General features: G+C 36.8%; 1 protein-coding gene across 3 annotated transcripts in view; it reads left to right on the forward strand.

Moving 5' to 3' along the window:
* SAMD12 (sterile alpha motif domain containing 12) overlaps positions 1-23,402 on the forward strand; it is a 556,372-nt gene that overhangs the window by 224,892 nt on the left and 308,078 nt on the right. For 2 of the 3 annotated variants that reach the window (XM_044005137.1, XM_044005127.1), the window contains exon 3: positions 9,346-9,475. In XM_044005137.1, coding sequence (XP_043861072.1) covers positions 9,346-9,475 — 130 coding nt within the window. The remainder of the gene's footprint in view (positions 1-9,345; positions 9,476-23,402) is intronic. The other variant, XM_044005145.1, reaches the window with a different exon arrangement.

Genomic DNA, 23,402 nt, shown 5'->3' on the forward strand with positions numbered 1-23,402 from the left:
AAAACATGTTTACCACTCTCTGAGATTTGGCCATAAAAGCCCTCCTTTCCTCTAATAGTACATGGATGCAGTGCTTGTCGGCCTCCCGTAGTATACTCAATTCAGGGAATAATGAGGGAAGGCTCAGCTAAGATTCTGTCATACCTTTGGGGACCTAAAATAGACATGTTCCTCCACTTCAAGAAAAATCCAGGTCATTATAGGAAAAGTTAGACTTTCAAAACATTGAGTAATGAGTGAACATTTTCTTTAAAAAAGAATTTTTGACTCTTAAAATGATTCAGCCACAGTTTTCTTTAAGTATCACATTTCCTTCTTTCCTTTTAGTTTGTTTACAGGTTCTGAGTAACTTGAGACAAAAATCTGGACCAGGAAACTTAGATAGAAGCAATAGGAGACACTGCCTAGTTTTGACTAATGAGAAAGAGAAGGAAAAAGCATGTCAAAATTATAATGGGAAACAGGAAATGTCCTGAATTTGACAAAGTTCATTTTTCACACCTCTCCCCAATAATGCATCTAACCGTCCTGGACAGAGTTAAAAAGCCTTAGCATCTCATTTGTGGCTTTAATGCCAGGAGGGTACAACAACCAGTTCTGAGAGGAAATGCCTGAGATTTTGCTCTGTATCACAGCACATTGGCCTTGAGATAATAAAGAGATTGTCTGTGCTGTAGTCTCTCTGCGGACATTAAAAAACAAATGCCCTGTTTCCCATGTTTTAAATCACGAGAATGATGTGGTATACATGTACGTGGGAAAGAGGAATGAGGCAGATGGAAAGTCACTGGCAACAGTTCCTCTTTCTAACATTTTTTTCTGGTATTAGCATGTCCTTGGGCAGTTTGAACTTTTCTTCCTATTTCATTGTTTAAAGTCGTTGTGAAATGGTGCATCTGTTTGTTTTGGTTTTGGCTTCTACTCAAGGGGGGAAAAGACTCACAGACAATTCTAAATGCAAGTGGAAGAAAGAATTTGAAATTCCATCCCTTCCCCTTTTGAAATGGACTGAAGAATAGTTTTCTGACCTTGGGGAGAGGGGAATAAGGCTGTGATGTGGTAAATCTTTGTATTATAATTTTCAATCTACCTAGTATGAGACAAACAAATGCACTGTGTTTGTGTATGTGTGTATATATATTTGTGTGTGTGTATGGGTGAGCATTTCCAAGGTATCTAGCTTCTGCTGATGGAGTCCTGGGACAAAACAATATTTAAGTTATGAAGATATTATGGTAGGTTAACTTTGTTGGGAGATGTACTAGTGGTAGATCAAGAAATTTCTTCTCATTTATAGTCAGGTCGCTAAAGCACCATCTCAGGGAATGAGAGGGGAAAGGGGAGGATTGGAATACAGTGGTTTTCATAGTCACTTTCAGGGGAACAGAGTGGACACTGGCTACTGTAACCAACCATGAAAGAAGTAAACCGGGTAAATTCAAGACACTGTGGCTCTCAGTAGCTTAGTAACTTTTCCTCAGTTGTGGACTGGGACATTCTGAGAATTTATAAGATGTAAATGAGAAAATTTCAATGTCACATTGTTTCTGATTTAAAATATTAAACATGAAGTTATGAATATCAATCAGTGTGGCATAAAGGAAGGAAACAACCTTGGACCAGGAAGTGAGGTACCCTGGTTCAAGTCCCAGGTCATCCACTAACCAGTTGCATGACCTTGGTCAATCAATAACATTTACTAAGTGTTTACTATGTGCCAAGCCCTATGCACAGCAAAGAGGATACAAAAAAAAGGTAAACGACTGACCCTCTACACAGTCTAATGAGGGAGACAGCATGCAGACAACTCTGTGCAAAGAAGACATAACATATACAAATGTGTATGTGACATACAGACACATGTCTAAATATATAATCTGTGTATACACATTACATATAATAGGCATGTTTGACATGTCATATACAACATATATGTGTGTGTACATAGGATAACTCTGGGAGAAATCAACAGAGGGAAAGCACTGGAATTAAGCGGGATTGGGACCTTGGGCCAAGTCACTTAATGTCTCCTCCCCATTCCTCCATCCTCGGTAAAATGCATAGGTTGATTCAGATGATTGCTTAACCTCCTTCCAGTACTAATATTTTCTGATTGATTCAAAAATACTTTTCACATATGGTGACTTTTATTAATGAAAATAGTCTCAATTTCATTTGTTTTGCTCCAATATTTTCCCAAGTTCTATTTTATTTCAAGAGTATTTGATGTTTCCAGAACCCATCAGAAAAGCACTTAAAGTATCAGTAAATCCTATCAGGATATTTTGATACTGGACAGACCAAATTAATTTAGGAAGTGATGGCCTAGTAAATAGCAATATAGTCTGAATGTGTTAGGAAAGCACTAGGAACTTTGATTAAACTAGCTAAGAATGGCAAAGATTAATACGATTGAAGCTAAATAGTCATATTTTAGCTAAGAAGGGCAGAGTGTCCTTTTTTGGAGACATAAAAGGTATCCCCTCCCTTTCTTTTATTCTATTTGTACTGCTTGATTTAATAAGTAAATGAACTGATTTCTGTTTTGTTACTTTAATAATTTAGCAGATCCCAGGACCTCATCAATATATACATTCCCTCTATCTTTGCATATTATACTTGATCCGGGAGGTAACAGAGAACCACTGGAGTTTATTGAATAGGGGTGACATGGTCAGACTCGTACTTTGGGAAAATCACTTTGGTAGCTGAGTAAAGGATGGACTGGGGTGGGGAGAGGCTTGAGGCACAGTAACAATGGCCCAGGTTGGGGGTACCAAATGCCTGCCTACAAGCTACCTCTTATATGATACCTTTCCTGATTATCCCTACTCTCCATCCCAGAGTCTTCCCCATAATTTTTCTTATCTTATATTATCCATATATATATGTATATGTATATATATACACACACACATATACATACATATCTTTACATATAATATACCTACAAATATGTGTGTGTATGTATATATATACACACACACACACACACACACATATATGATGTATATAGAACCTTTGTTTCTCCTGATAGAATATAATCTCCTTAAAGACAGACTTATTTTTTTCATAGGATATAGAAGTAAAGCTTAAAGGGCACTTTGAAAGCACATAGTCCAGCCTGAGAATGAGGAAATTTCCAAATGAGGTAATTAAGGCCCAGAGAATTTAAGAGACTTGCCAAGGTTACCCAAATATTATATAGGAGGAACTTTGATTCCCAATCTGGCACTCTTTCCACTGGACTACAGTATACTCTGCTTGGCACATAGTAGGTGCCTAATAAATGTTTGTGTATTGATTGATCTGGGTGGCTATTTTCCTGAGAGCTCTTTATTATGATTGTTATTGTTATTGTCAGCATTATTATACTCCGCACTGAAGGATTATGATATGTAACACCTTATACCTACTCCGCTGCCAGCAGGCAATAAACAACAACACCTTGAGGTAAGGGCATAGTCTGGATGAGATCTTTGAGGATTTACTACCACTTATAGAAAAACCGAAAAGCATCGAAATTCAACTATAGAACATATATCTCCCATACTCCTAGTTTGGAGGAAACCTGAGGATGACCTATAGTTATTGGGAATAGCTAAGGTATAGTATAAACATTATTACTATTGTTCCTAGAAGACTCCATAAAAGGGGCTTTTCTTACTCCAGGTTCCTATACCAACTGAAGAAGTCTGTGTGGGACACTGCTGTAGCTTCCACTGCTACTGGTGGTATGGCAAATTCCACCCCCTTGAAGTTTCCTAAGAATTGCCATATTCCTGCTCCAGGCCCTCTCAGAAGTCTGCCCCTTTCCCAAAACCTTGAGGATAGAAAAGACCCCTTTCTCAAACAGCTTATACTCTTTTTTTGCATCTACCTTCCTACTTGTACACAGATACCTCTGGGGATGTTATTCTTTCCTACAAAGGATTCTCCAAATCAATCAATCAATCAATCAACCAACATTTATTAAGGCCTACTATGTGCCAGGCACTGTGCTATTCTCTGAGGATACAAAAAGAGATAAAAGATAGTTCCTGCCCTTAAAGAGCTTAAAATCAAGTGGGGGAGACAACAAGCAAAAAAAATATAGACAAAGCAAGCTATATACTGGATAAATAGGTTATAATTCAGAAGGTTTAGAGTCAAATGCTTGATGTTCTTCCTCTCCATAGAGTCATATCATCCAACTCTCACCTGTGGCTTCATGTAGCTGTAGCATGCCCAGTGGCCACACCCTGGTAAACTGTCTCAGCAGATGGGCTAAGCCAGGTTGAGGGGTAGCCTACAGGTTTTAAAAATTTTGATGCAATAGGGGGATGCCTCTTTCAAGCATATGAAGACTTCTCCTGGCAGAATGTGTGGATGAGAACAGTTTGGTCCAAAGGTCATGAAGGCAGCTGAAGTCAGTCATACTGACCTTTGTCTTCCCACTGGACTTCAATGACTCTGAAAGAAAGAGTAAGGCTTATGCCTTTGTGCAGTTCTGCCTCGCTTAAACCCAACTCACTCACAAGTCAAGACATTACTCATCACATCTTGATATCATTGGTCCTCTTCGAAAACAAAGGATGAACAACGTCATCTTAAAGAGCTTTGCTTTACAATTGAGCGAGGGACTGTCCTAGCAGAAGAATGAGAGGAGAGAGGGAATGAAAGAGTGTCATTTGAAATTACCTCTCAAGTGCAAAAAAATCCAACTTACCATGTTTGCCATTCTAAATTTTCCCACTTACCTGAGGCTTTTTTTTTAGATTTCTAAAAGGATTATACTTTTGCTATGGTATACTAAATCCATTCATTTATTCCTTCAACATTTAGTAAGCATCTCTTAAACTTAGAACACTGTATGAGATACAGGGGATCAACATAGCACTTAAATGAGTTGTGGCTCTTGCCCTCATGGGGCACAAACATTATTAAGAGAATAAGATAAACACAAATAACTATAATATATAATATCATGTAATAAGTGCCTTAGAGAGGTGCTGAACAAAGCTAGCTAAAAGCCAAAGGATCAGGGTAGTATTGATAGGATATAAGAGATGAGTTTATCTAAGAGGTGGCATTAGAGTTGAGTTTTAAAAGAAAAGCAGGAAATTAGGAGGCAAAGAGAGGGAGGGAAGATATTCATGATACAGAGAATAGAGTCAGCAAAGACAAGGGGAAAAGCAAAGAATGCATTCAGGGGCATGGAGTCGTCCAATCGACAAATATAGAGGAGTGATAAAGACTGATATAATATTAGGCTGGAAAAATACCATAATATTGTAGATGGCCTTCAATGCCAGGTACAAGGGTTCAGGCTGTTTTTGTTACACAGTGAAAAGGCTAGTTATTGGTGGTGGTTGTAGTGGTGGGTTTTTTGTTGTTGCTATTGTTGTTTTTGTTTTGTGTATGTGTTTTGGTTGGGTTTTTGAAAGTAGGTCTCTCTATCTCCCTATCTTGCCCAGCAGCCACTTATGAGTCCAGTCCTACTGTTAGTCAGTATAAAAGTCTTGACCTGTTCTGTTTGTCCCTTCTCAGGCATCCTGATGATCCCTTTCTACCTGGGGCCCACCATATTGGTATGTAATTCAATGTGGACACCCTGTCAAGAATAGCCCTGCAGCATCTTAAGACTAGAGTTGAAGTGATCCACCATCCTGAACTTACTTGGTAGCAGGGATTATAAGTGTGCCCTGTAATTATAGGTCCCTCACAACTGGCTCCATTAAAGATTTTTGAGCAGAAGAATAAAATAACTAATATATTAGAAAATAAGTCTAATGATGAAATTAAGAATAGATTGAAGGAGAAAGAAAATAGAGCTTGGGAGACTTTTTTACGAGACTATAATAATACTTGAATAAGGTGGTAACAAGAGATTATTATGAAGGTATTCTGTTATAAAGGTATTCATAGTAGTAATAGAAAGGAGGGAACATTTATGGAAATAGCAAGCAAAAGGTCTTCGTGAATGCTTAGATATGAGTTGTGAGGAAGAGTCAAAAATATCACCATGGTTTCAAACATGGGAAGCTGTGAATGGTTGTACCAATAATAGAAATGGAAAAGTCTGAATAATGGCAAATATTGATACAGTGCATTAAGGTTTGAAGAGTACTTTATGTAGGTTATTTTATTTGCCATACAAATTTACAGAAAACAGGTTTACAGGGGGAAATAACCCAATGAGTTTAAGGTCACAGAACTAGAAGGGACCTCAGAAGCCATTTAGTGTAGTGTTCACTTTAAGGTAACAGTGGAACATCCAGATGTAGATGCCTTATAATTATTTGAAAACCCAGTTATAGAGAAGCCAAGACTAAGAATGAAGATATTAAAGGTGATATTTGAAACTGTGGGGACTAATTCTTTACAAAACCTAGGGAATTAATGAGATTGCAAAGGGAGAAGAGTAGAAGTCCAAGGACAGATCATTCACTTTAAGAGATCGGGAATGAAGCTGAGGAGCTGTTAGCAAAGTAGAAAGAGGATCTAAAGAGTGTGGTGAGGATTGAAATCAAAGGAAGAGAGGGAATATAGTAGGAGGAAATGGTCAATGGTGGCAAATGCTATACCAAGTTTGATAGAAAAGGGAGCTTAAAATTGTAGTTGGTAATTAGAATTTTTGGAAAGATCATATATCTATGACACTGATTTGAAACTGCAAAATACTATTTAAATAGGCCATATAAGCATATATCATTCAGCGCTTGTAGTCAGGAGAACAGACTATTTTACAAAGCTATGATTATATTAAATGATGAACCAAATCACCAGCTTTTAAAGCTGATCTTGATTATGAAGAACTGCTTGTTATATCAAGGGGAAATATCCAATAGAATGAATTGCTGTTAGAAATTTTAGACTGTGAACTCCTCAAGAACAAGGACTGGGTTTTTTTTTCTAGCACTTAGCACAATGCCTGCTACACAGTAGGCAGTTAATAAATGTTTCTTGAGTGACTACTAAAACTATATAAATTATTCATGTAACTTGTCAGGATTTCTCCAGTGAAATTTTCTTTTAACGACTCATCATGGCATAGAGGTGAACTCCCTATCCCTTGGCTCCAGAAGACCAAGACAGTGGAATGCAAGTTCTGACAGGTGCTAAAAATCTGGAAAGGCTTTGGGTAGAGACCTGGTAATGGACTTAGTATAGGGTGTAAGTATAGAAAGACTCAGCACCAGAAGGTAAGCTATAAGATGATTAATTTTTCAGTCATGGCAATTCATAAAGAGTATCCACCAGGGCATGCATGGGGTTGTGATCTGCATCAAGGGAAGGAATACCCCTACCAGCAAGATCATCTATCTTTTGTGGTATTGAAGAAGTCAGTTTTATTATTACCAGTCATAACAAAAAAGCTCTCCTGTAGGTTGTGAGGGGGCCAATCAAATGCTTGGCAAGTTTTGCACTAAGCAAGATAATGAACTAAGTACCAATCCCTTCTTCCATCAGGCTAGTGTTGAAACTTGGGGAAAAAAATGTTTCTCATTTATCATACACACACTCCAAGACGACTTGATAAATAGACTGTTTCACAGGGCTTGGATTGCACTAGAACACAAAACTGCACTGTTTTTCAGCAAACACTGAATACCGTTGGCCAAATAACTCCAGTAATCAGGAACTTCATGCCACAGTTGCTTCTTTTTATTTATTTACTTATTTACTTATTTTTTGCGGGGCAATGGGGGTTAAGTGAATTGCCCAGGGTCACACAGCTAGTAAGTGTCAAGTGTCTGAGGTCGGATTTGAACTCAGGTACTCCTGAATCCAGGGCCGGTGCTTTATCCACTGTGCCATCTAGCTGCCCCCCCCCCCCCGTTCCTTCTTAAGGCATTGAAATGGGGGTTTGGGGGTCGGGGCTAAAAAATTTCTTATTGACTTGGAAAAAAGTGGGCATTTCTGGGAATTATCTGGGGATTTGGGTCAGTGCTAAATCTTGTTCAGGGTACATTGGAGGTCATTAATAGCAGGAAAGTCTGGGCTACAACCCTAACCTTTGAAGATAACACAATGGAGGGAAATTTGCTTTTCCATAAAGCCTCTTTGAATGACTGTAATCAGGAGAATTGTGAGTTGGGTAGATGGTCTTACTAAAGCCATGTGTCTTGTTATTAGATCCAACAAACATTTTACAAAATGATCAATAAAAATATAATTGGTATTAATGCTTGCAAAGGAATTTACCCACAGTAATTTATACTTCACATATAGAGGTATTGTGGATATGGCATTGGACTTAGAGAGTCAAGAAAATGGGGGCTCAGGTCCAACCTCAGACTAATTGTTGACCCTGAGCAAAACACTTCACCTCTCCATGTCTCAGTTTCCTAATCTGTAAACTAGGAGGAGGAGGTAGATTCAATGGTCTCTAAGATGCCTTCGAGTTCTAAATCTATAATCCTCTGATTATATCAATTAAGGTTTCATTTGATTGTGCAATTGTCTCTCCTTCCTGGAAGGCTATGAACTAGGGATAAACTAAAGACAGCCTGTGAACACCCTTGCCCATCCTCTTCCAGGCTGGGGTTTGAACCAAGTGACTTTACTACCTTGTTACATATCTAGAATGTACTCCTTTCGACGTCTCTGCCTATCAAAGTCCTTTGAGATCCTGATAAGGTTTCACTTCCTCCTTCCAAGGAAGGAAACCTCTCCTAATTTTCTCAGATATAAGTGATTTCTCTCTCTCTTCCTTACCTTCCCCAGCTCCACCTCTCTAATTTTGAATTGCTAGCACCTTCATGTAGTGAAACATGGATGGATTTGGAGTCAAATACTCAGCTTTGAAACTTACTGCCTTGGTGACCTGGGCAAGTCATTTTACCCTTTTCAGGACTCAGTTTCTTAATCTTTAAAAGGAAGGTGTCAAATCAAACCATTCCTATGATCATTTGCACTTAGCACAATCTGCTTTGCATCAGACTCATTTGTCTACTGCTTTTAGATTGTAAGCTCCCTATAGGCAGGCATCCTGCCATTTTCCTACGTGTTTTACATCCTTGCACACATTAGATACTTATTCCATGTTGAGTTGAATTGAATGGGAGAGGTAAGGTGGTGGTGTGGCAGAAATACTGGCTTCCATGTAAGATCAGTGTTGAATTTTGCCTTGCTGCTTCTTATCTGGGTGACCTTGGAGAAGTCACTTCATGTGTATGGTTCTCAGTTTTACCAACTGTAAAATGTAGGTCTTAGACTAGATCATCTCAAAAGCCCATCGCAGCTTTATAGACTCTAAACCAATGAATTAATGGATTAGAATTAAATTTCATTGCATGGCAGTGCCTTTCAAAGCAGGGTGCTGGTTTTAATGGGTTTTCTTTTTCCTCTCTGTGTTTACAGTCTGGCACAGTGAAGCTGTCAAAACCAGTGGCTCTGTGGACCCAGCAGGATGTCTGCAAATGGCTGAAGAAACATTGTCCAAATCAGTATCAGATCTACAGTGAGTCATTCAAACAGCATGACATAACTGGTAAAGTATGCAGTATCCAAAATATTTTATGTTTTTTCATTCGCCGGAGGACTTTTCCCCCTACCTTTTCTTAAAGTAGCGCCTTCTTTCTACCCTTCTGTGATGAGCTTACTTTAGTGGGATTCGAAATGTTTTAGGTAGGTGGGCTAAGGCCAAATGATAAGCAACTTTGCTCTGGTTGTAGCTAGCCATTAGTATTTGTCACTTTCCAAGGCAAGGGGTTTGAGAAATCCAGGAACAAATAAGTATGCTGAGGCTGGAGAGAGGGCAGAAAGAATTTGGATGCACAGCTGAGAGGAGTTGGGAGCTTCTCAATCCTGTTTATTGCTTGTTACTTTAGGACAATGCCTTGAATGCTTTTACCCCTGAGTAAGACTATTAGTACTAACCTAGCACCATATTGATGTTAGTGAGATTAAAATGAAAATCTTCAGGATGCTTTAGAGGCATGAATCATGGTCCTCTGTAATCATTCATTTAAGCATCACTATATGGAGCTAATGTTTTTAAATTTCCTATTTTATTTTAATTTTCTTTCCTACTTATCAACTATCAACTGTAAAAAATTCATTATTATATCTAATCTAATCTGGAAATATTATATAACTGGAATTATGAAAAATTATAAGTTTACAAACATTATAATTGGGCTGTAAGTCCTGCCGCGGTCACCATTCAAATGTAAGAATATTTTATTAACTAGCCTAATTTGGGGTGACTAATCTGGGGATGACTAATCTGGGGACTTTTGACTGTTGGCTATCTGTCTATCAACTTAGCATGGGCCGTTTATAAAGTTCCACCACACTGCTTCACTCCCAAAATTGATAAGCAAAATATTAAGAAGCCTCTTAACTAAATAATCAAAGCAGAGTTTATTTATGAGATACTATTTAAAATTAAGAATACAGGGAGGGGGCAGCTAGGTGGTGCAGTGGGATAAAGCACCGGCCCTGGATTCAGGAGGACCTGAGTTCAAATCCGGTCTCAGACACTTGACACTAGCTGTGTGACCCAGGGCAAGTCACTTAACCCTCATTGCTCCACCAAAAAAAAAAGAATGGCTCCTACTTAAAAGTAGATAAATCACAACATTAAAAAAAAAAAGTGTTTTTAAAAAAAAAAAGAATACAGGGAAATAAAATGTACAACCTGACTGCATTCCCGGGCCAGGGCCGGGTGTCTCTTTCCACCTGCTGGGCCTGGAACTTTTTTTAATTCAATAAGGGTCATAGCCGCCTCTTGCCTTATCCTGTCAGCCCCCTTGAGTCTAACCCCCAGGTCTATATATATATATCTTTCTTTTCTCCGCTCAAATCTCGGGGCTTTTTTTGCACCCCCACAGACCAAGCTAATCTGCCAGTCAGGGCTGCGGCTGGGGCTGGGGGGACGCTTGGGCATCATGTGTCTCAGCACAGGCTACGCCAGAGCCCCGGCCTGGATGAGCCCAGGATCTCTCAGATAGCTCCACTCAGGGTAGAGGAAGCTAGGGCTCCCTCCCCCCAGCTGTCTGACCTGGAGTCTTGTACAGCCCAGGGGGCTTTTTGGCTCAGTTGAAGCAGAGGGGGAGGGGCACCAGCACCTCCCACATAGAAAAGACCCTGAAGGCCTAAGGCTTTCTAATCTCAGCCTAAAGGTAGGGTCTCCAAATCAAAATAAATTTCCACACAAGTCCTAAATAAGGCTTTTGCTCTTTCATCCTCACCCTCATTGTTTGCACTTTCCCCCTGAAATTACTTTCCATATTTTTTGTATTTACTTCCATGTTATGTGACTTCCTTCCAGGGCAATGGAAGCTTCTTTGAGGCAGGTTCTGGGTGTGTGTGTGTGTGTGTGTGTGTGTGTGTGTGTGTGTGTGTGTGTGTGTGTTTATCCCTAGTGAAACTGTCAAGGGACATAGTAGATGGAGCATTGGATCTGGATTCAGAAAGTCCTGAGTTCAAATCAGACCTCAAAGACTTACTACCTGTGTGACCCTGAGCAAGCCTGCCTCAGTTTCCTCATCTATAATATGGGGATAATATTAGCATCCACCTCCCAGGGTTGTTGTGAGGATAAAATAATTTTAGTAAAGCACTTTACAAATATTAAGGTACTTAAAATACTATTTATTATTATTATTATTATTGCTTAGCACTATTCTTCATGCATTAAGAGATTTTAAGAAATGTCTATCAAATTGAATTGGGCATTTTGAAGCAAATTCATTGTTAGTGTGATACATTTCTTATCAGTGTGACAAGTAGTCATAGGAGTCCCCAGCCTAGTGGTTATTGTCTATAGAATCTGTTATTATGTAATTATTATATTCAAACATTTCTAAGGGTGATCCTTAATAAAAGTAAGCCACCCCACTTAGTGGGCCTATCAGTAGAACGGGGAGAAAGCCAGAGCAGAAAAGTATTTATAGTTACCTGGGGAGGGGTATTTGGTGTCACATCTCAACCACTGACTTGGGAGCAAGGGCAGGGTTACTGGAAGACACAAGTTCAGAGCCCAAATTGAAAACCCAACTTAGAAAGATCTCACATCTTGGGAGCATCAAGGTAACAAACTTTCTTCTGGGTCATGCTTTCTTTGGAAAAGTTATAGCCCTGAATAGACCACATCTGGTGTATTGTATTCAGTCCTGGGTGCCACAAAATGGGAATCAATGAGCTGGAGAGTGTCCAGTGGTGAAGGAACTTGTGTTCTCATGTGAAGATCAGCTGAAGGAACTCAGCACATTTGGCATGAAGAAGAGAAGACTTGGTGGTATATAGGGGGGAATGGCAGGGTTTGTTTTTTTCTCCATGTATTTAAAGGACTGTCATGCAAAAGGAATTAAGCTGCTTTTATTTGGGCTCCAGAGGGAAGAACCAAAAGTAATTTGCAGAAAGCAAATATAGGTTTGATATCAGGAAAACTTCCTCCTAGTTAGGGCTATCCAAAAATGAATGGGGGCAGCTATGTGGTGCAGTGGATAAAGCACCGGCTTTGGATTCAGGAGGACCTGAGTTCAAATTCAGTTTCAGACGCTTGACACTTACTAGCTGTGTGACCCTGGGCAAGTCACTTAACCCTCATTGCCCTGCAAAAACAAAACAAAACAAAACAAAACAAAACAAAACAAAACAAACCCCAATACTCTAAGATTGGGTTATATAAAAACGAATGGGCAGCCTCAGGAGGTGGTGAGTTCCTGAATGTTGATGGCCTTCAGGCAGAGGTTGGATGATCACTTGAGTATATTATGCTGGGCATTCTTTTCAGATGTGACAGAGATTCTGTGGCATCTAAAGTCAATTCTAACTCTGGAATTCTTTGTGACTATGAAAGAAAGTGATCTTTACATCATTTTAGGGAAGTAGATGAAAGAGGCCATTTTACCTCAAAAGGTAGAGCTAATTACTAAAATCTTGCTGGGGGATTTGCTTCATTCAGAAGAGCCAGAATAGAGAAGAGTCACTGGGGGAGGGGGAAATCTCCATAAATGGGTAAGGGAGGAAGGCAGGATGTACATAATTCAAGGAGAAATCCTAGATATCTATATAGGAATGGGCCTTTGCTCTTCATGGAGTTAGAGGACCAAGACATGAATTTTCCAGCTCGATAGCCAGAGAATTGAAGGTGAGGGAGACAAATATGTTTGGGTTTTTTCAGGCTTAAAGCCTTTTGGGAACAGATGATTTCTTTAACAAATACCTCTCTCTTCACATGGCTAATCCAGAAAACTAACAAGTAGAGTTCCCATAGGAAAGGTGTACTGATGGCAGTGCTGATTGGGGTAATTCTGTAAGTAAGGTCAGGGACTTTCTCTTTCCTGAGTTAGGGATGATGCCTCCGGATTAGAAGGTTGCAACCATTTCTCTTGCCTACAGTGAAGACAAACCATAGAGATAAAAACAGAAGGATAACGTTTTATTTTAGGAAGGGACCTTAGAGAGTAGCATGGCATGAAAAAACTAGAAATACGTTTTAGAGTTGGAAGACTTGAATTTTCAGGATGCCACTCTCTCCTGGTTCTCCTCCTACTTATCTGACCTTCCTTGGTCTCCTTTGCTGGATCCTTACCCACTGACTGTGGGTGTCCCACAGGGCTCTGTCCTGGGCACATGTCTCTTCTCTCTATTTGTATTACTTCTCATTACCCCCTATGGATTTAATTATCATCTCTGTGCTAATGATTCTCAGATATAACTATTCTGCCTTAACCTCCCCACTGACCTCTAGTCTCACATCTACAACTGGCCTTCAGACATCTCAAACTAGATGTCCAGGAGACACCCTAAACTCAACATGTGCAAAACTGAATTCATTATTTCCCTCTAAAATCAGCCCCCTTTCAATCTTCCCTATTTTATTTAAGGTACCACCATCCTCCCAGTCCCTCAGGATGGCAACCTAGGTGTTCTCCTCAACTCCTTACTATCTCTTACTTGCCCATATCCAATCTGTTGCCAAGGCCTGATGATTTCACCTTGGCAACTTCTCTTGAATATGTCCCCTTCTCTTCTCTGATACTGCAACCACTTTTGTTCAGGCCTTCATGCCCTCATGCCTAGACTACTGCAATAGCCTACTGGTTGGTCTTCCTGTCCTAAGTCTCTCCCCTCTACAGTCTACCTTCTATTCAGCCACCAAAGTTATTTTCCTAAAGTTCTGGTCCAACCATGTCACCTCCATACTCAGTAAATCCAGTGACTCCCTATCACTTCAAAGATCAAATAAACAATCCTCTATTTGATGGCATTCAAAGCCCTTAATTACCCCCTACCCACCTTTCCAGTCATGTCTCTGCTTCAGGTATTTTCACTGGTTGTCTCTTATACCTGGAATGTTCTTCCCTCCTCATCTCTACCACCTGGCTTCTCTGACTTCCTTTAAGTCTCTACTAAAATCTCACCTTCTCCAAGAAGCTTTTCTCAGTCTCTCCTAGTTCTAGTGCCTTCTCTCTGTAATTTCTTTTCTATATTCCTGTATGTAGCTTGTTTGTATATGTATGTTTGTTTATGGAATACTCCGTTAGATTGTGAGCTCCTCAGTAGCCGGGACTGTCTTTTTTCTTCCTTTGTATCCTTAAATTTTAACACAATGTGGCATGGATTCTAAATAATACTCTGCTTAAAAGAAAAAGAAAATCAACTCGCTATTTATGTTAGAGGGGTTGTAGAAAGACAGGCACAATAAAAGAGTGTTGGTGGAGTTTAGAATTTTTCCATCCATTTTATTTTTGTTTATTTTTGTGGGGTAATGAGGGTTAAGTGACTTGCCCAGGGTCACACAGCTAGTAAGTGTCAAGTGTCTGAGGCCAGATTTGAACTCAAGTCCTCCTGAATCTAGGGCTGGTGCTTTATCCACTGTGCCCGCTAGCTGCCCCTGTTCCATCCATCTTAGAAAACAATTCAGAATTATTCAAGCAAAAAAGACCTTTGGAGCAAGAAATATGTGTTAAGCATATACTCCAAGTCTTATTCCTAGTATAAGGCATGGAAGAAAAATGTTGGGAATAAGAGAATACTAAGAAATGTGAGAAAGTAATTATTAATAATGGATTTCTTGGGGGGACCCAAGAACCCAGTTTTAGTTGGGTTTCTCTCTCCCCCACATTTCAGAGGGTTCAATTCTCAGGAGGAAGTTTTAATCCTGTTCAGGGTGAACAACAGAAATAGAGAATCAAATTTTTGACTAGCTCAGTGAACTGATGGGATTAAGCTACACCTATCTGCCCTTCTCAGGGTCTCTCACATTAGCCATGAGATCATGATGGAGCTCATTTTAATATGGACCATTCTCAAGTCATGTCAACCATTGGAATTGAATGATGCTAGACAATTAGCTTTGATCAGTGTATAGTTACCTCTATCAAAAGAAGATAAAAGCTAGTAACACATGAGGCTCCCGGTCTTCACCATATTGGATCCTGAGCCAAGAGCTCAGGAAGGCTGTTGGTTAGTGAGAACTCTCCTCTTAGGACAGGGTAGTCTCTTAAGCCATGTGCTCTCTCTCTTTCTTAGAGATATGGCACTGGGGTGGGGGGGTCTGCTTGTGTCAAATGCCATGCAGTCAGTACTCTTTTAATATTTAATATTAATTAATAAAAAATTATTACTGCCAAAATGGGTGCAATAGCTATTATAAAATTAACAATTAATATATAAGTAGCAAATAATCTTAGAAAACCCATCCTAGTCCCACAATAATTTAGCAATCACAATTAACCAAACCACAGAACACAGAAAGAAGGCCTAGTTCCTTACTTTGCCTAGACCATGATTATTTAGACTCTACAATTTATAAACATCCACTTTAAATTTGTTATTATAATATCCATGTGAGAGGAAGTATGGCATAATGAATAGACTCTGACTACCTCTAACCGAAACTAGCTACGTGATTCTGAGCAAGTTATATAAACTCTCAGTGTCCCAGCCAACTTTTTCAGGCTATAAATTACAGAATAGTATCTGATCCATTTTGGGAGAGGGAGTTTCCTATATCAATAAAATCACAGATTCAAACATTTTTGTGTTGTCTCATAGGACTTTAAAGTTGAAGAGCAATGATATGTTCCAGTACAACCCCATTCTTTCCCAGATGAGAAAACTGAGTCAGAGGCAAGTTAAGTGATTTGCCCATTGTCAGGAAGTAAGTGGCAGAGTTGGGAATCACAACAGGCGGTGTGTAGTAACAACCCTTAAAAATCTAATAAAATGTTTGTGTGCTGTTTCTTGAGATCAGGATAAGAAAGGAAACTAACTGAATCATTATCTCCTCAAGGTTGAGCTAGAGGTAGAGAATGTAATTCAGTGAGAAGAGAGTGGTGGCAACTAAAAAAAAACAATGACAAAACCTAGAACACACAAACATTAGGAGGGTACTAGAGAGCCAACTTTAATGATCTTTACTGTGGAGGAAAAAGAATGAGGTCATCAGGGCTTGCCTTTAGTTTCTTCACCTGTAAAATGAAGATAATAAGATTTTTCAATGATCAACAGACATTAAACATCTACTATGAGCTGAACACTGTTTAAAGTGTTGAGGTTAAAAACAATAGCAAAAAATGAAATATACTCTTCTCTCAAGGAGTTTACATTCTATTGGGGGAAAACAACATGTACATATATAATTACATAAAGAATAAATGCAAAATAAATATAAGGTAGTTAAATATCAGATAGGAAGGGGCAAAGCCCTGACATTTCCAGAGAGGCTTAGTGTATAAGATAGTGACAGAACAGTATCTTGAAGAAAGTGAGAGATGCATGGAGGTTGAGGGGAAGAAAAGAGGGGATTCCCAAATGGGAAGTGGCCAGTGAAAAGACATAGGGAAAGGATATGGAGGGCAAAGTGTGGAGAACAGAAATAAGGCTCATTTGACCTACATAAGCCTGGAAACATCCTTTGGATCCACGTTGTGGGGTACTTGAAAATTCAAATGGAGGAATTTGTATGTGATCTTAGAAGCAATAGGAAGTCAAGTTACAGACACACATGTTATATAATATATATATATGTATATATATACATATATATAATATGTGTGTATATAGTATAATAATATGTGTATATTATATATACATAATATATGTGTGTGTATAAAACAATATATAGAAATACATAAATATATATGTGTGTATTTACATACGTACATCCATGCATGGAAGCCACAAACAAGAGAATTAATGAAATTAAACAGAAATTAACAGATAAAAATAAAATTTAAGAACAAATCTATCTAGGAACATGTCTAAATAAGCAATTGATATAGCTATAGGACCAAATAACATAGTTGAAGGAAAAATGTATAACTTTTAGATTAATCGGTATGCCAGATGATACAAATTTTTAAAAATTAAATATGATATTCAAAGACCTATTGGAAGAAAAATTTTCCAGAATGGAGAAGACAGGTGATGCTCTACCAGTAGAGAAAATGCAGGGGAAAACAGCAAAGGAAAATTAGTAAATACTATTTTACAAGGCAAAATTTTTACATGCTTGAAGAAAAACAAAAAAGTTACATTGTTTAAGATACCAATTAGATTAACTTCAAAGTCTTTTAAAACAACAAAGGAGAAACACTGGAGTTGAATAAAAATATATGAAAATGTTAAAAGAATTGGACCCCTCAATTATATGCCCCTAGACATGATCAAACCAATTGAAAACAGAATTCTTTTCAAATACATACACAACCTGAAAGAGTTTATCAACAAATACCCACAATGAAATAGGCTCATAAGCACTAAATAAAGAAATCCAAATTAATTAAATTATCTGTAATTGCCAAAAATAAATCCTACAATTAATTATATTTGTGTTTATATACAGTCATGTACATACATATCACACATATCAGATCTGCCTTTGTAGTGTTTTCTCAGCTGCTGTTTTATCTACCAATCATATTAGAAATGTGGTCCATATATACACCCATATTTCCTAAAAACACTAAAAATTTGCTTAACAAAGATGAAAAACAAAAGGAAAAAGCAGGCAGTTTCAAATGCAAAATTTTCTCTCTCCCTCCTTTTTCTCACTCTCATTTCTCCTTTCTATTAAAGACTTTTTGTTGGTAAATATGGATATTATTTTAGCATTTTTGCTCTTTCATGTTGATCATAATATGTGTTTTTTCCTAAAGAAAGCTTGATTTCTTTTACCCTTAAAAGTTTACATACTTTAGTCATATATATTAGTAATATATATTAATATATTCATAGATGTGAATAAGATACAAGCTATGCATGTATGTGAATTATATATGAATGATATACACTAATACATTCAATATATGAATAAGGTATATAAACTGAATGTTAACCAAAATACTTAAACTACTATTCCAATGCAAATGTGTATACAAAAGGGTAAAGAACACCAAAAATACATATACATTTACTAACAAAAAAAAGGCTGGATGAGAGAACAAAACAAAAGAAACAAGGAGGAAATTACAGGAAGAGAAAGAGCTGGTAATAGAAAAGCAAAACTTCTATCTATAATAAAAAGGGAATGAAAACTCATGGAAGTATAAGATACAGTTGTCTAGGGGCAGCTAGGTGGCACAGTGGATAAAGCACTAGCCCTCGATTCAGGAGGACCCAAGTTCAAAGCTGGCCTCAGACACTTAACACTTACTATCTGTTTGACCCTGGGCAAGTCATTTAACCCCCACTGCCTCTCAAAAAAAAGATAGAGTTGTCTAGATAAACATAATTATAACATTTTTATTTGCTACTGTTAATAGATAAAATAGTTGTAGAATATGAAGATGTGTTTTATTCCCTCTGTTTCATACCAAGAACAATGATTGACTGAAAACCAGGTAAATTCATTGCTTATAACAATAAATGTGAATTGTCTTCTTTCAATTGAAATAAAGGAAGATATAGAGGAAGGTATTTTCTTACAGAAATCACATTTGATGTAAAATATATAGTTAGATTAATATTTAGGTTTGTCTAAAATATTTCACATTAACTGCAAGTTCAGAAAAAGTGGAGTGACACTATTGGTATCTACTAAAGTTAAATTTATATTAGAAATAAAATTGAGCAAGACAAGCAAGGGTTTAACACAGTGGTAAAAGAAAAAATACCATTATGTAAGTTTGCAATTTATAGTCACTTAATTACTTGGGGGGAGGGGAGGGGCGTAAATCAGGGTTAAGTGACTTGCCCAAGGTTACACAGCTAGTAAACGTTTAAGCTCAAATTTGAACTCAGGTTCTCCTGACTTCAGGGCCAGTTGCTTTATCCACTGTGCTACCTAGTTGCACCATGGTCACTTAATTTAGCAATTAAATTAACAACAAAAGTGATCATTGATAGAAAAAATAGACAAAGCCATCATCATATTTAGAAAACTCAACCCTTCATTCTCAAAATGGCATCTCAAAAAGATTATTAATGAAGAAATAATCTATTTAAACTGCATAGTAAGTTGGATTTAATAGTTAGACTAGATAGAACTAAGTGAAAGAATCAGAAAATGTGCATCCTTTTATAATACAGATGAAATGCTCACAAAAACTGATCACATATCAACTTATAGAGAATCTCTTCTTCGATTCCAAGTGGCAGAAATTATACATATTTTGTGTTTAGACCATGATGCAGTGAAATAAGATTTATGTAACAATAACATTAGCAAAAGGTGCACAACTACATGTAGACCTAAAAAAAATATTTACAATAACAATACGTATTTTTTAAATAGCATCAATACCTTTGGGATGCAAATAAAGCTGTTCTTAGAAGAAAAAATATATTACTAAGTGACTCCATAAGTGGAAGAACAATAGGTGATCTGCACTGATATAGGGAATTAATTCATCAGCAGTAAACAACACCACTGAATCCCAAGTCCAGACCCTCCTACACCAAATAGCGCTAATCAGATGAATATCTCATCCCATAGATATGTTTTTTTCTTCCATAATGCAGACCATGACCCATCCATACTTATCCAGCCAAATACCAAACATGTCCTCCCATTGAATTATCATAGAGGATACACAAAATGTGTTATTGGTCTCCTTTGAGGTCTCTTCACATCATTAGAGTACAAATGAATAACAGCAGTTGTGCACTGGTTATCCATTACCCTCTGCCCATAGCCAGCCTGTTTTTCAATTTTATCCTTTCCTTCCCTCCCTCCCTCCTTCCTTCCTTCCTTCCTTCCTCTTTCTTTCAGTCATTTCCACCGATTCTCCTTCATAATTCCTTGCTCATAATGTGTTGTGGGCTGCTTAGTCCAACCATGTGCCTCTAAATTATCCTTTGGGTAATCCTCAAATTTACTTCTTCATGATCCATGGCCACACAATATCAATGGAAGAATATTGGTATTTTTAAAAGACATGTTTTTGTTTTAGAGAAAAATGGGAGTATTAAAAGAAACTTTTCACCATTAAGAACAATGAAGCCTCCACATTTAACTTCTTAGGATCATATCTCAGCTACTATTATATAAATAGTAGAAATTTTACTGAAGAGAAGTTGGGCAAAGCAGCGGAATTAGACTGAGTAAGCATAGAGGAGGTCTATTATGAAGGTGGCATAATTTTTAATGCATTGAAAAATCAATTCTCATGAGATATAGAAGAGGAAAATACCAAAGACATGGGTGAAGGGGGTAATTAGGTTTTATTATGACCAAAAAAATGCAATAAGCAAGTATGCCATAAATACAGACCCATATGCTTACTTTCTCATGTATCTAAAATTTTATTAGAATAATCTACATACAGAAAAATTACATTCTTGAAAGGCATTAGAATGGAAAAGGCAAATGAAATACTTATATAAAAATAAGGGAAAATAAATGAATTAAACTTGTTATCTAAAAATACTATAAAAGGAAAAAAGCAATAATGCAAAGGAAAGTTTAAAAAATAAATTGTTATTGTAAAAGCAAATATAGAGTAAAAAGTAAAATAATAAAATTTATATTAAAACCTGTATGTTTTTAAAGGCCAATAAAATTTGCAAACCTTCAGCAAATTCTTTCCCAAAAAGAGGAAAGAAAAAACACAAATTTTCAAAATCACAAATGAAAAAGCAGTTATCATATAAAACACAAAAGTAATCAAGAATACAATTAGTAAATTCTAACCACAACCATATACAGATAGACTTTAAAGGAAATAGATGCATATTTAAAAGAGTCTAAATTTCTCTGATATAACAATAAAAGAACAATTTAAACAAACCAGTTGTAGCAGAAAAAAATAAGTCATCAAAATATTACCCTATTAAAAGAAAAATAAATTTCTGCCTGGAAAATTTCACATTGGAGTTCTCTCATTTTCCAGTAACAAATAATGCAAAGATTATTCACAAATAGAGAAAAGATCAGCCATTCCCCAGTACCAGTTACAATGCAAATATGGTGTTGATTTTAAAACCAAATAGAGATAATACTAAAAAGTAAAATTGCAGACCAAATTTGCTAATGGATATAGTTGCAAAACCCCGTATTTTAAGAAAACTATTCTCAATATGCAAGGTTTATACCAGGTATGCAAATCTAGTTCAACTTTCACCATCAATATAATTTTTATAGGAAGCATAATTTAATGAAAACAGTTTTTGGCCTTCTAGTCAAGAAGATCTGATTTCAAATCCTGAACAAGACCTATAAGCTCAGTGACGCTAGATAAGTTACTTATACTCACTGAGCCTGTTTATACCTTTATAAAAATCAGGATAGTAATAGCAAGTATCTCAAAGGGTAGTTTGAGGAACCAAAATGAGATAATTAAAGCACTTGCAAACCTTAAAGTGTCTTACAAATGTGAACTACTATTATTAGAAAACACATCAATGACATTACTCTTAAAAGTTTTTTTCAATAGATACAGTCTTTGATAAAACCCAACATTTATTCACTCATAAAAACAATAAAAAGAATAGGTATGGAAGGATTTTTTTCTTCTCAGAATAGCACATTTCTATCTGGTCAAGAGTCAATATGATATGCTATATAGAAACATTAGAAGCCTTCCCATTAAATACAGGTACAAAGCAAGAATGTCAGTTCTCACTACATTATTTGAGGAGCATAAATTAAGAGCTAGAACAAACGAGAGAATTATCTAGTCCAATCCCCTCCTTTTGTAGATAAGGAAACAGGTTCTAGAAGGTTTCCTGACTTAGCCAAGGTCACACAGGGAATGTGTCAAAGGTAGGATTCCTGTGACTCTAGAGATAGTATTCTTTTCACTATCCCATGCTTCTACCCTGTATAGTAGTAGAAATTCTAGAAATTGCAATAATATAGTAAAATGTATTAGAAGAATTTGTGTTAGAAATAAGATAGTTTACAATACCATTATTTGCAGATGACATAAGTGTATGTATGCCTCAACCAAAAAAGAATTAGAGAAAATAAATTCATCAAGGTTCAGTGATGCATATTTAACCCTAAATAACAACTCACAATCTTTTTTTTTCTTCCTACCAGTAAAGATAAATAAAACTTAATAAAAATATGACCCATTTTCAATAATTAAAACTACCAACTAATGACTTACTTGATAATATGAAAGATTGTTATAAGAAGAAATATAAAACTTAAATGACCAAAGTAACTATACATGTTAAAATGGCTTTGTTTTTCTTGTCTTCTTAATGAAGGGGAGATGAGAAGGAGATTCTTAAAAACTGGGGGGGGGGGAATACAATTGAATTTAAACAACCAAATATACTTGTGTGTCAATTTTATGGGAAAGGCATTTAGACCCACATCTTAAACCATGTGCTCCAGTGAATACCAGTTATATAACGTATTTTTAAAAAGCATTAAAAAAAGAAAAGATGGAAGAAAATGGAGTACAGTGTGTATTTTCGGGTATACAAAAGATTTTTTTAATTATGAAAATAAAGCAATTATTAGGAAAAGATTAGTGAACTTTACTACTTTAAAACTAAATTGATATAACAAAACTAATATTGTAAAAGAAGAAAAATAACAGATTGAAAAACTATTTGCAGTAAAAATGAAAGATTTTTAAATGACATCTAAAAAATATAAGGAAATATTAACTAGTCAACTAATAGTTCCCAGTCCACAATGGATATATGATTGAAGAATATTTAGAAAGAGTTTTAAAGAGGAGTCATAATTGTTAGTAATCGATTTTAAGATGCTCAACCTGACCATTAATCTAAGAGAGGCTCATTAAAACAATTTTGAGGCACCCACATTACACCTGTCAAAATGACCAAAAAAATGATTAAAGTCAAAGAGACTAATTGTTGTCAAGGTTTAGAAAAACAGGCAGAGTTGTTCTTTAATGGTAGAATTGCAAATTCATAGATTTTTTTTTAATATGGTATAATCTGGAAGCACACAGTGAAAGCTACAAAAATAATTATATCCTGTGACCCAATAACTCCATTGTCAGGCATATGCCCTGGAAATGTTAGCTACTTTAAGC

The sequence above is a fragment of the Dromiciops gliroides genome, chromosome 1 (genome assembly GCF_019393635.1).
Source record: "Dromiciops gliroides isolate mDroGli1 chromosome 1, mDroGli1.pri, whole genome shotgun sequence".
Taxonomy (NCBI): domain Eukaryota; kingdom Metazoa; phylum Chordata; class Mammalia; order Microbiotheria; family Microbiotheriidae; genus Dromiciops; species Dromiciops gliroides.